Source organism: Cryptotermes secundus, unplaced genomic scaffold, assembly GCF_002891405.2.
Source record: "Cryptotermes secundus unplaced genomic scaffold, Csec_1.0 scaffold5, whole genome shotgun sequence".
Taxonomy (NCBI): domain Eukaryota; kingdom Metazoa; phylum Arthropoda; class Insecta; order Blattodea; family Kalotermitidae; genus Cryptotermes; species Cryptotermes secundus.
In genome coordinates this window covers 2,463,720-2,477,447 of record NW_019724742.1, presented here as the reverse complement: position 1 = coordinate 2,477,447, position 13,728 = coordinate 2,463,720, and the positions used below count along the sequence as shown (strand labels likewise).

General features: G+C 41.6%; 2 protein-coding genes across 6 annotated transcripts in view; one reads left to right on the top strand and one right to left on the bottom strand.

The window, feature by feature from the left end:
• Positions 1–3,822, top strand: part of LOC111862695 (NF-kappa-B inhibitor cactus) — a 134,215-nt gene extending 130,393 nt beyond the window's left edge. For all 5 annotated transcript variants that reach the window (XM_033750769.1, XM_023848289.2, XM_023848290.2 and 2 more), the window contains 2 exons: positions 1,288–1,548; positions 2,009–3,822. In XM_033750769.1, the coding sequence (XP_033606660.1) occupies positions 1,288–1,548; positions 2,009–2,083 (336 nt within the window). In that variant the 3' untranslated portion in view covers positions 2,084–3,822. The remainder of the gene's footprint in view (positions 1–1,287; positions 1,549–2,008) is intronic.
• The window catches only part of LOC117282182, a 115,946-nt gene that overhangs the window by 4,449 nt on the left and 97,769 nt on the right, over positions 1–13,728 (bottom strand). The gene's annotated exons all lie outside the window — the stretch shown is intronic.

Genomic DNA, 13,728 nt, shown 5'->3' with positions numbered 1-13,728 from the left:
CACTGTGATTGCATTAATTTGTGCTTGGGCTGACTGCAGCCTTTTTCGCGGTCACAGTTGCACGCTACGTGCTACATACCACATGTCCAATAGCGATGTAAATGTACTAAATGAAGTTTCTGTTAACGTACAGTGCGAAAGACACTGCTGTGTAGTTATGGATAGTGTCTCACAGAACCAAGCCGCAGTAGACCTTTAACTGTTGAACCCTGGAATTCTTTTACGTCGAATGTAAGCAGTGTCTCACTTGAAGTATTTGCAGACAGAAGTGTTCGTACAAAATAGTAATTTGTGACGACACAAAATGCCCAGGCATCCAGCGATATCAGGTAACTTCCTTGACGCAAAGACCGACTCCTTATACAGTGTCACCTCTATTTCTCGACAGAGTCAGTGGTGCACTTCAGAAGTGAAAACAATTCCAAGAGAAATTGCAGTGACAATAGAAAGTTGATGAATTGCCAGAAAAATAATATTGCAAGGCGGACATGAGCATGACGTTCAGACTTGCTGAACATTTGCCGTCCCAATGGCATGGTACACAGACACAGGGACAAGCACAAACCTTTGTGTATTCTGTTGTCTGCTGCTGATTTGAGAGAATTCTTGGAGCTGAGGCTAATACACGCTCCTCTGGTCAAGAAATTACACACAGTTTTATTATCACTAGAACCTAGCCTGAACCAGATGAATCCAGTCCACATCCCCACTCACTGTTTATGCAGGATCCGTTGAAGTGGCCTAGGAGCCGGGATAGCATAGTCGGTATAGCGACTGGCTATGGGCTGGACGACCAAGGGGTAAGGACTCCAGTTCTGGTACGGTCAAGAATTTTCTCTTCTTCATTTTGTCCAGACCGGCTCTAGGGCTCACCCAGCCTCCTAGCCAATGGGTACCGGGGGTAAAGCTGATCTCCGTCTAGTGCCGACGTCAAGAAAATGTGGATCTATATATCCACTTCCCCATACACCTTCATTTTGTTGTGCTTAATTAGTTAAGCATGGACAACTTTACCGTTATACCTTTACTATTGAAATAGCCTATTTCATTCATGTTTACTGATTAAAATTTTATTTGCATTTTTTTATTTCACGCATGCTACTTGTCCAACCTGCCCCTTTGCTCTTGATTTTATAGCTATATCCATTCCTTACGGTCAGAGGGCAAGGTTTGACACTCGGACAGAACACTTCTACACAAAAATGACCAAGCTAACAGGACTGTTATGTTACTTGACAGTCAGTGGGTAGTATATTATAGTGACTATTCTTTTGTTTCTGTTTGTAGGATGGTAAGAGTGGTCGAACGGCGCTGCACTATGCGGTGGAATATGGAATCCACAGAGTAACTAAATTTCTCCTTGGAGAATGTCTAATGGGCCCTAGAGGGTTGCAGCTAGAGTTGCCAACCTATGCAGGATACACAGCATACCAGTTGGCATCCTGCATTGACTCTGCCCTTGCAAGGGAATTAGTGGATAAGGGTGCGCTCCCCGCAAACATCCCCGAGGAAGAGGATGACTCAGATTCAGACATTAGTGATGAAGAGGTGAGAACTTGAGTTTGCTGCATATGTCCGTGTGTTGACTTGAACTGTTTGCTAACTCAGTGTTGAAATTTGAAAGGATTCACAAACATTGGCAGCTGAGATGTTCAGTGCCTGAAACCATGCTTGGTACCACCAGTGGTGTTCAGACTCGTGATATTGATACCAGGAAATGTAGCTGGCTGCAGTATAAGTTAAGACTGACTGGTTAACTGACTGGTAATACAGAATTTGAGAACATTTTCAGAGAAAACAAAGTGTAAGGATAAATGCTTTCACTGCAGTGGGGAATTCGTTTAATAGATTCAAGTTTCATTTTCGTTTTTGCCTACATATTTATTGAAAACACCCCTTATATAAAAAAGACGCCATCAAATCGGTGGTCCAAATGTGGGAATATTTGTTATTGCAAGAAACAAGTCACAAGAGGAACTTACATGTGTTTTTTTTTTTTCACTGACAGATGTACGGGATTTCATCTGACAAATATTTTAGCAGTCACAGAATCAACGGGGAGCCAATCAACATCAGTGCTTAAAATAGTATGTTCACCACATCAAAATGAATGAGAAACAAATCAATGATGCTTTGTACTGAGTTCTTAAATTGTAACTCTTGTAATTCATGTGCAAGTATCAGAAAGTGTTCCCTGTGTTGGATAGGTAGGCCAGAGAAACAGCCTTTGATTCTGATGTCATTGATAATATTGTGACCTCCAGAAGCCTTATTCCTCAATCTCCTCCCATTCCTTCATTACTCCTACTACTACTTCACATAATTCCAAGGTTGTAGAGGAGTGGGGAAATTGGTCAGAGCAGGAGAGAGGGAGAGAGACGATGTTTTAAATGTACAAGGCAAGCAGGCGTACCACAACAGTACTGTGTAGACTATATGCACAGGGTTCTGGGACATGATTCCAGTGAGTTAGTTCCTACATCAGATGGTATTGAAACTTTTTTAATGTTTTGTTCTACCCTTGACATAGTGAGCTAATGCACTACTAAGCAGCTCTTTTTTGTTTGATGTTTTTAAATTTAATGTTGCATTGCATTGTATTGTATGGTCTGCTGGAAAGCAGCACAAGCGTTGAATCTGGGTGGTATGTAATGTAATACCCACTCTGTCTAAGATTGTTGATAGGTATCTGTGTCATCACTTGAAGTTTCTTGCACAACTGATTTCTCCAGTTTTTTTAGTATACATATGTCTAAATAGAAGTTTCTCTGGTACTGGGTTATGTCATGCATGAATCTTGAAGCCTTGAGAGTGTACAGTTCCTTAATTTTGTGAACTGCATGTCATAGAGTCTGTCTTACAGAAAATATTAGCTAGAGGAGAATGTCTTCTGACATTACAAACAGTGTACAGTGTAGTTACAAGCAGTATTTACGAAAGAACTGCAAGTTTTCCGCAATCAGAAACACCAGTATTCCACCGATATTCGAACTGTCTGTTCCTCAACAGCTATTCAGTGTGGCCAGTAGATCTATAGCCCTGGAATATACAGGACCTAAGAGAGGAGATTCTGCTTCCATCCCAGCTTTTGGAAATGATCTCTCTGCCCTTTGCTAAGCCACCCTGCTTTCTCTCTCCTGCTGTCCATTACTTACCCCTGAAGTTTACACTGTTGTGGAAGTGAAGGCCCTTGAGTGACTGAGTATTAACATACTGGACAGAGTTATTCATGCAAGGGAAAGGAACTTTGTTCTTCCAGTGTTATCATTTTGCGACAAGAAAAGAAACAGCTGTAGCTATTTTGCAGTGCATACTAGAACCATCAAGTGTGAGCATGATCTGAGAACTCAGCTTACCATAGCAATATTGGCATTTTACAGGAGTAGGGTGGGGTGGGGGGAGAGCCCCCATATTGTGCAACTGAAGGCAGTGCTCTGACCCCTACTGTGGTTTTGGATCCTTTGGTCCTGTAGCGGACATACAGTTTTGGGCTACACATTGCTGAGATGATGGATAGGGATGGTGAATTCTGAATTGTTATGTTGAGAGCAATTCTGCCTTGTGTTTGCAAACTTATTATATGGTCTCATTCATGTGGGGGCAAAATGAAAATAAATATATGATTTGGTGCATGGCTTATAGCATTTTGAAGAATTGGAACACGAAGTTTCCAATACCAGGCAATGCCTTCTTGAATTCAGACTGATAATATCGCAGTTACAGAAAAGGGGAGACATGCACCAGAAGGCTGGTACAGCGTCATGGAAACAGCACAAGTAAAGAAACCACTCTGTATTACCCCAGAGTATGTCTGTAGACTTCGGTGCTGCGATAATGCATAGGAACAAGATTTTGGACAGTGCATCGCCTCTGTTTCATAAGGCAGCAAAGTTTAAAGCGTCTGTAGAAATGAGTGTAGCATATGCTCTGTGAGATAAGAGGTTTTTATGGCAATGACTGAAGATTTCTGTCTCTGGGATATGTTGCCAGGAAGCCTGAGAGATCACCAATGTTTTGGAAAAACAATGCCTCAGGGTGGATCCCTGAAGAGTGAGGCAGCACATGCCAGTAGATAGTACTGTTTGTTACACATTTTGGTCCAAGTATTAAGTACAAAATTTTTGTAAACTGCAGTGATTAATCTGACTTCACTATATCTGGAGTAAATATCTTTTCAGGTATAATCAACATATCTGTATAATGTTCTTAAAATATGTGCATTATGGGTCACAAGATTCATGCATGGAGTCGCATTGTAATTACCCTAGTTTAGGTATAAAGTAAAAATTCAACATTTTAAAGGTGTGAATTCAGATGTTGTACCAAAGACATGCTTGTTGCCACACAGCTTTGAGCTTACATACCAGGGATTTGCTATATACATTGATGTCATTATTTTGTTATATTGTACACTTATATATGCATGCTCTTTATTTATTGTATGATGCAGTTTAACCAGAGAAATGGCTTGCAAGTAGGGACTACCTTACGGTGAAAGCAAAACTTGTGCTGTATAATGCTCTCATGTCTGGAACAGAAAGATATGTATGTACCTGTACTAATTAATAAGTAGGACACATGATGTGGATGTTTTCCTAAATAATAATATACAAATGTGTTCGCCCAAGCTGATCGTTTAAATTCATCTTTGTTATTTATTACAGTTCAGGTAAAATACACTGTTGTTTAATGTGCCTTTTGAGAAAGTTGTGTGATATGATGTGTGTGAGACAGGGCACCAGTGTGCGCTGTCCCTCACAACAGTGACCAGAGTTAAACAGTGTTCTCAAGAATCTTAGTCAAGTTCAATCACTGCCTTGTAATCCTTTTTCTTACTTTTATTTTGTTGAATTTGGCAAATCAGAAAAGTTTGCACTTTTTATTTATGCATTTTCTTTTTAGATAGGTATGAATTTATGTATGTAAACAAATAGAAGAAGGACATTGTTTAACTTGCTGTGTTACTTATGTTTCAGTATGTAGCAATTCAGAAGTTCTTTAGGTAAATATGGATGCAGCATAGTCTTAAGCTACATCTAAATTTTTCTGACAGTGGCGAGTTACTAAATATTACTATTATTTTGGACTTTCATTGAGCTTCTTGGGCTGTTAGAAAGAGCTTTACTTGATCACTGGCTCTTTCTGAAGGGCCCAGTTGAGTAGAATCATTTCCTTCCATACCCCTGATGATGGAAACAGAGCCCATTTCCAACTTGTTGTGTTAGACAAGCTCAGAGATGATGTACAGTGTCCAGAATAATCGTTATGTTTACCACCAATCTTGTTTAACAATCTCTTGTTTTCATGTTTGAGTTGTATATATATAATATGTAACATTATTTTAGTAACAAACAAACTTGCATTGAATAAAATGCAGTGAAATAAATGGGGATTTATTATGTTAATCTTTGGTGACCTATTCCCTTACATCCTGACTGTAGAGAAACTGGATTGGTGCTTAGAGCTGTGTCAAATGATACAGTGAATTATCCTAATAACTTCTTTGAGAGAGATCTTCAACTGATTCCAGTGTTAGTGTTTTTATTCACATAACATACAAGGACAGTTCTACATAATGACATGCCCTGGAGAAAGTTTATTAATAGACTTGTGTCTTTTTAAGTATATCTAACATTTGAACTAAGGTGATCATCCTCTCAGATATTTCTCCAGTTGTATTTACATTATGAACACAAAATTTTGTTAATTTTGAAAATAAGGTAATGACATTAATGTTGCAGTCTTGCATTGAAAAACAAAGCATTCATGTTCTTGGCTTGCTTCTTTTAGTCTTCTATTTAATCCTTTCTGTTGAGGCGTTCAATAGGACTTATTGGGAACCATCCCATCACAAGACCTCTACAAATACAGAGTGGGTTTCGAAACCATTGTATGCTGCAAGAGATCCACCGTTGTGTCACTGCTTCAGAAGGCACCTATAAGTAATTGGTGTGTTGCTTGTGTTCAGAATTGCGCAGGCTGAGGAAATCAAAATTCAGTTGATCTTCAGAGTTGTGAATGCAGAGCAGGGAAAGTTTACTGGTGTCTTGTGACCAAGTGGATTGGCTCACTGTCAAATTCTGACTTGTATTTGGGAGGTACCCAGTTCAGATCTCGGCTGCTAAACCGGTTAACCTCACTGAGGATATTTTAATGATTTTCCTCAGTCCCAGGTAAATGTTTGGATAGAATCTTAAATTGGATTATGACCGTTCCTTCCAGATCCCTTATAATACCTTATTCACTAAAGTCCAGACAGTGTAATTAAATAAATTACTGCCTTGTTGAATGTGACGCTATGTGGTATAGTAGATATTTACCGACGTTTCGTGGGAGCGTGTGCCAGTCTTCAGGGTAGAAGAGAGTAATCTTCATTATTGTCTGCCCTAAGAATCTGACAGAGAATGCCATGTTTTATGTTCGGATTTATCCCCCCCCCAACCCAAATGCTTTCAAACGCTTCGTAAATGTTTAAAATAATCCGCATTTTCCACTTCCGCCACTGACTGTATATCAGGCTTTTCTACGCATCATTTTCTTTCTTGTGTTGTGAGAATTAGTTGTGTAACCAGAACTGATGTTTTCGTGTCTCATTCCCATGATTCAATGGGCGCTAGCTTGACAAATGTTAACTCGGTGCGAGGGCTGGGAGGAGAGAGGTAGCGGGTCGGCTGGGGATTCCCCGGGTTCAAACGTCCTCTGGCCAAGTCGGAAATTCCACTTCACTTCGTTTTCTTACTCCTTTTGCATACTGGGCAGACGTTGCAATAATGTAGGGACGAAAATTGTTGAACTTTAGCAGAATTAAGACCTAAAGCTCGAAGACGCGACCGGTTACACTATCGGTGTACAACCTGACGTCGCGAAACAATGAGGGACAACTAATAATAATGGGTTTTGGGTTGGATGATTCGATTTATTGACACTTCACATACAATCACTTTTAATCACAGTCAATTACAACGGTTCACAATAGCTGCCTGCCTAAGACTCGCTCCATTCTGACTGGACTCTTCTACTCTTGTCTTCTGCTGCGAATGACTTCTCATGTACGGCTGAATTCGTTCTTATCTGAGCGGCCGCTTATATAGTCTAGCGGTATCCAAGGAAATTATTTGTTGCTTACGCTCATCATAGAAAGTTGTTTGTCAAATGTTTGTTTACGCGGAAACGTGTTTTGTACTGAGTTGGTCTCTAGGAATCCACCTCCATGGGGGGGGGGACTCCGTGGTTTCAGTCCGCAAGCGAACTATACCGACCGAGCGCCCGCCGCTTGTCGGTGAAGTTAGTGCCAACTTTAGCGGATAGAGGGTGTCGCGTGGTCAACGAATCCCCACGGCCGTTAATTTTGGGTTTCTAGACCGGAGCCACTATTTTCTTGAAATAGCTCCTCAGTTTTCCTCACGAGGCTCCATTCCAGACCCACTACTTCTCATAAAATCTGATAACACCGGTAATCAAACCCGAGACCTCTGGATCTGTAACCATAAACTCTGACCACTGGACCACAGAGGCGGTCTAATTTTCACAAGAACAACAAAATTGTATTCATTGTGTGTAATGTATCGTGTATTGTTTGTGTAGCTTTGTGTACCGTGTTTTGTTTGAGCGTGGTGTGTTATTTTGTGTAATGTGTGTTATATGTGTGTTGCGTCTTATTGTAGTACCACAGCCACCGGGTAAAAACCCATTTGCAGTTAAAATAAATAATAATAAAAATTCCACCAAGCTCTCCTTAGCCAAGCCGGATGGCTGGGGTCTGTCATGCCGGGAATTCCTCATTGGCCATCATGTCTAGAATCGCTCTGTTATACCTGTGCCGCTTTCAGTGTGATGAATCCGACCATAGCTTGAAGCTTTCATCCCCATGTAGTTAGTTGTAAAATTGGGATGAGTCGGAGTCCCTTAGTATTTTGGCCCCATGTGATTCTGTTGCAGCCTAGCCCTTATGACATCAGTATTGGTAGGGGAAACCGGAATTTGTCAGACAAAACTCTGTCACTGTCCAATGCCGCTTTCTGCCGGCTGATAACCTTGTTTGTTTAAGTTTCTGGGGACCCAATTTAGGCTCAAGAACCCAGCCCGCATCCATTCTCGCGTCACTGAAGTCAATGCATGACAGAACAGCACTGGATTCAGAGCCACATGAATTACGAAGTAAGCCTATGTTCATGGAGGCCAAGCAACAGGACGAATTCCTTAATAGATGCCTATTTGACGTAAACCTATGTACGTACTCAGTGAGTTCCGCATAGCAAGACAGGGAATTTATGTGAGATCTACATTATTATTAGGCTTTCTCAATTAGCCAATTTCCGACTGTTACGTGGTTTTAAACGTATCATCATTTTATTCTGTTTAAAGTTTTGTGTCTCCGTTCTGCAGAGTTCAATGCTGGAGGCTCATTCTACAAGAGATGATGCTAGAGGTAAGCAGATGTGATTTGAGATTACTTGAGGGAGTTTCGGCACATGTGGAGGTATCTGACCACGAAGTTCCGGCAAATCAGTGACCGGAATGGAATGTTTGCAGGTTGAGTGGTCCAAAAATGACGTTTTAAGCTTTGCGTATTATTAGAGAGACGAAGGACTTAATTAGTATTAGACAATGGGGACACTTTAAACAAGGCTACTTCATTAACTTCATAATTAGCAGGTGTGCATTCCTCTGTACTAATCTGAAAAGCAACTGCGAATTAATTGAGTGGCGGCTCATGACGACGACGACAGTCCTCGGAGTTTCCTTATTGCAACCACGTGGAACTCGCCTGAGCTGTACAGATTTCAGCTAGCAGAACTTACACCTTGAGAACGACTGAAATGGTTTGGACTGGCATGGCTGTACCGTCTCTTGAAGACTTATGAAAATTTGTTATATCTTTGTTTCGTTAGTGGTTTATTTAACGATGATTATAGAACGTCGAATGGTAAATGGTTGATGAACTGGAAAGAATGGAGAAGGAAGAATTCATGCCTTAATTGAAGTCCTGACCCAAAATTAATAAAGAACAGAAATTCTGGGGCTGTAGTGCCAAGGAAAAAAAAAAGATGCAGCCTTCGAAAAAAACAATTCAGATCTCTAGCCACGGTTCCCATAGATAACCCCTCCATTGAGCCACTTTTGTACTTTAAATTACGACTTCACTGAATTTGCATGATGTTAACAATGAGCTTTTTTCAACCAAGGTCAAACCTGTAATACACGTCTCACTGCCGCCTGGCGGTCTTTTCCCTAACTGCTAGCAACAATGACTTCCACATAATGACACAAGGACAGAGAAAGGACAAAATATTTCGCGTGTATGTGTGTGTGTTTGCAGGACCATAATTCTTTGCCCACCTAAAATTAGTTTCCTTTGTGAATTTGTAATAGCTAACTAAACTAACTTCATCGAACTGATCCCTTCTTGACCAGCCGCTAGTTGTGGAGCTACTTAAGAACTTTCCAACATTTTACGGAACCGAAGGTTCATACTAACCTTCACAAATAATAACAAGGTACCTTAGGCCTTTAATTGACAGATGATAGTTCGTACACAGCGACAGATAACTGTATTCTTATGAAACTCAGAGTCTCAAAATGAAAGGTTCTGATTAATGTCACACGCCATTTCTTTCTGATATTTGCTACTGTGGGTCAACATGTTAATACATTTTGTACATACCAAAGAGGTGCGGACTGGCTATTTACTCGTATATGGCACCCTGTCAAGCCCATACACAGGGCCGCGCCATAGCTCAAGCGGTTAGTCGCTGGCTTCCCACCGCGGCGGCCCGGGTTCAATTCCGGATGTGGTCAAATGGGATTTGTGGTGGACAAAGTGGCGCTGAGGCAGGTTTTCTCCGAGTACTTCGGTCTCCCCTGCCAATCTTCATTCCACCAATTGCTCCACAATCACCCTCACCTATCATCTGCGGCTGGGACAATAGGCCAGAAGTGGCCGCAGTACAAGGGACTTAGTCTCACCCCACTAGCATTAAAAAAAGGCCCATACACGCAGAATGGAAGGAAACCATTAATTACGGTCTAGCGTCTAGCGACTTTTAACAAGAAACAAGCACCTCATAAAAATGGAGACGTAATCTTTATTTTATTCTGACTATACTAAGGTCGTACAGATACACCACTTCAACTGCAGCCATGTTTGTTTTGTTTTTTTTATCGTGGTTTACGTTCCTCCGGCGAATAATTTAGAACAAAAAAGGATATAAAAATAAAAAGGACTTTAAATAAAAAACGCTTTCGTAAAAAAATCTGCACTGATTTAAACTTGGACGGGGCTTACACCCGATTAAATGCGAAGTTATGTTCTTAGTCCCGTGTATATTTCTGGCTCTCTGAGTGCGTTGCCAGCCAAAATTCCTGAGCCCTCTGTCTATTTCTGTCTTCCTCAACTGAACGCTTGCCCAGTAACCTGGCCACAATAATTAATCGCGCCAATCTCTTCACTCATTAATTCATGAAGCGTCAAATCGAGGCACAGTGGTGAGAATAAAAATAATGAATAATCCTCAGTCCTGATAAATTTTCTTACACTTAAATACAAGTAGGTAGTATTACCAGGAGCGCTTATTATGTTCGTTCCTTTTATCTGTTTGTGCACACGAAGAACTAGAGAGCCGATCTAAAGGGGGGTGGGAGAGTTTCAGTGAAATGATACGATGCAGACTTCGATAGAAATCGAACAAAAATATCGGACACTTGCATGAAGATATGCACGCATTTCTGCGCGTCCAAGAGAGAGAGAGTCAGTAAATAGGCTACAAATGGATATATAAGGTAAAACATGTGATATTAGAATCTGGAAAAAACAATACATTTGTTTCTCGACATATACTCCACCAACAGTGATAGACTTGTCCCATCGCTTTAGCAGTGCGCCGAAACCCGCAGCACAGAAGTCTTTTGGCTGTTCTCTCAGCCACTTCCGCACCTCCGTCTCAACCTCTTCGTCATCAGCGAAACGTTTGTCACCAATGGAACTCTCTAGGGGCCATGCCCGGGCTGTAAGGCGGATGTACAAGAACTTCCCATTGCAGTTCTTGAATTCTCTCCGCGGGTTGCTGGGGCTGCTTGGGGTCTAGCAGTACCCCTCTTGACAGTTGGCCTGAACGTTTTCTGTGACTTGCATCCCGAGGTTTCAACAGAACTTCACACTAGATGCAGAATTCACATTTTCACCACGCTTCTGAAAATGGCCAACAGTACTCCCTGAGAATCCCAAAACATGGTAAGCATAACCTTTCCAGCTGATGGCGTAACCTTAAACTTTTTGGTTGAAATTTGACTGGGCTAGTTCCACTGCATTGAAGCACGCTTTGATTCGGGTTGGTAGTGATGCACCTATGATCCATCCCCATTAACAACCCTGTTAAGCATATCTTCTACTTCATCTGTTCATTTTTCTCGATCCTTCAGTTCTAGCGGCACGCGCCGTGCGCACACTTTTCGGGACTTCAAACGATCAAGCAATATGCTGTATGCCAAACCGTGGGGACACCCTTCTGCAGTTGCTACACTGCCTACCCTCCTGCCAGCTCCTATCGAGTCTTCCACCCGCTGTACAGTTGCTTCTGTCGCAATCTCAACAGGGCGGCCTGGTCGGGCATCATCTGTGACTTTCGACTGTCCTTGGGAAAAATTTCTCATCCCAGGTGTCAAGGGCTTTACGCGACAAACACTTGCCGCTGTAAACATTTCTTTATGAACATCCTTTGCACTGAGTCCTTTTTTCCATAAAAAAAAAGAATTAGAGATGGCTATTCTTTGGTAGTATACACCTCAATCACTGTCGCCATTTTGACTACCGAAAGCAGCCTCTGAACATTAGCATGCGCGTCTGCTACTTAGACTGTCATAAAGCTGGACTGTGCTGCTACCTAGTGATAGACATGGAAAGCCTCTTACGTCCATTACAGCTGCTTCCTTCCATCTGTGACTTATTTTACTGACTCTTCCTTATAACTATCTCAATATTTGCTGGAACCAAAAATATTTCGAAGAAAATTTTCAGGAGAGTACGCAGGTAGAAACTTACCGATGTTGCGGATTAATGTACTGCATTCATCTTCAAGGTCAAATAGCAATACGAACAAACACAGCCCTACTCTACTATCCCAGAAGATTGTACTCTTCACAGTTGCTGGTGTGAGAGCCTCGCGGAGGCCGTACAGAGACTGAAATGCACACTTTATGTCCATAACTGTTTTCCGCGAGCCTTACGGCTTTCTAGATAATGAAAGAGTATGGCGCCCTGCATATGTTTCCTAACTTCAGAGATGAATACATGCCAATATTGCCCACGTCTCACATTCTCGAAAGTGGTTAAAGGAAGCCTCGTCTATCCTCAGTTCATAGGCCTACACATATAGGTGAGAGTTGCCGAATTCGGACCGCCGTGTACCTTGGAAAAGAGATATATTTGCAATGTCATGGTTGGCTGTACTGGCTTAAGGGTTGAGGGTGGAAGGCTCTAGGACAACGAAGTAGCCAATCCGCTCAGTGTCGCTGAGTTCTGGAAAGTAGTGGTGTGTGAACATTACTTTTCCTGGCATCTCAATTCACTTCTCTTCTGCATCCTGTAAGTACCATAATTTTAAACTTTACTAATGTAAAATGTATTGTCTTAGCTACAATGTGATGTACCTGTCTGTATTTTACAGTACAAATGTAATGATAGAAACACATTTTTCTGACGAAACCTACAAGTTGCCTAATTCGACCATCACAATTTGTTTGCATTGGACCGGCCCATCGCAGGACACGATGTCCCTCATTAAGGCGAGCAGTTCAAAACTTCCTTAACACGTTATTTTTTCCTTCAGTTATCAGACCCAAAACGACGCAAGAAGGGCATTATGGCAAATGGACTGAAAATGAATTGCAAATACCCGTTGCAGTGTATAGAAATGGGACTGTGGTTCGAATGAGTGGAGTAGGGTGTATGGAGTTTGTGAAGCTACAGTGAGGAGACCCTCTGTGAAGCAGATCCGGTGTGTGAATCCTGTGAAGGCTCTAGGGAGACAGGGAGGAGATTCTAACTGATTGTATTTTCATGTTAGAAGAGCATTTTTATAGGTTGGGACTGAGCATTAAAGACGTTCGAAAGTTAGCATTTGATCTGGCAGAAAAATATAAACTTCCTCACAAACTGAATAAAGAGACAAAGTTAGCAGGGAAAAATGGTTCTCTGTATTTACGCGAAAAGATCCTCAACTGTCTGTTCGGCAACCAGAGGCTACCTCACTAGCAGCAGCAAAAGGTTCAAACAGGGATAATGTACTACATCATTTTGTGAGGTTTTCACGGCGGTGACTATGAAGAAAGCAGTCTTATGGGATATGGCGCCTTGTAGATATTGTGTTAACCGACGTTTAGGTGGATCTTATCGCCTCCATCTTCAGGGAGGAACCGGAGCGAGCAAGTGCTACATCATGAATGATGAGGTAGTTACTATAGGATTCTGACGATGGTGTATAACACACTGATATGTTGGGTTTTTGGACTTTATCCATCGTCCTGGTTTTTAAGATAACAAATAAAAACACGACACTGGATCACTGGTCCAGTGATTGAGGCTAGCTCTTCCTAACGGACCCAACTGAATAGGTGTTTTCCTTCATCTGAGGACGGAAACAGATCCAGTTTCCGAAACGTCGTGTTTTTATTTGTTATCTTAAAAACCAGGACGATGGATAAAGTCCAAAAAACCCAACATATCAGTATGAA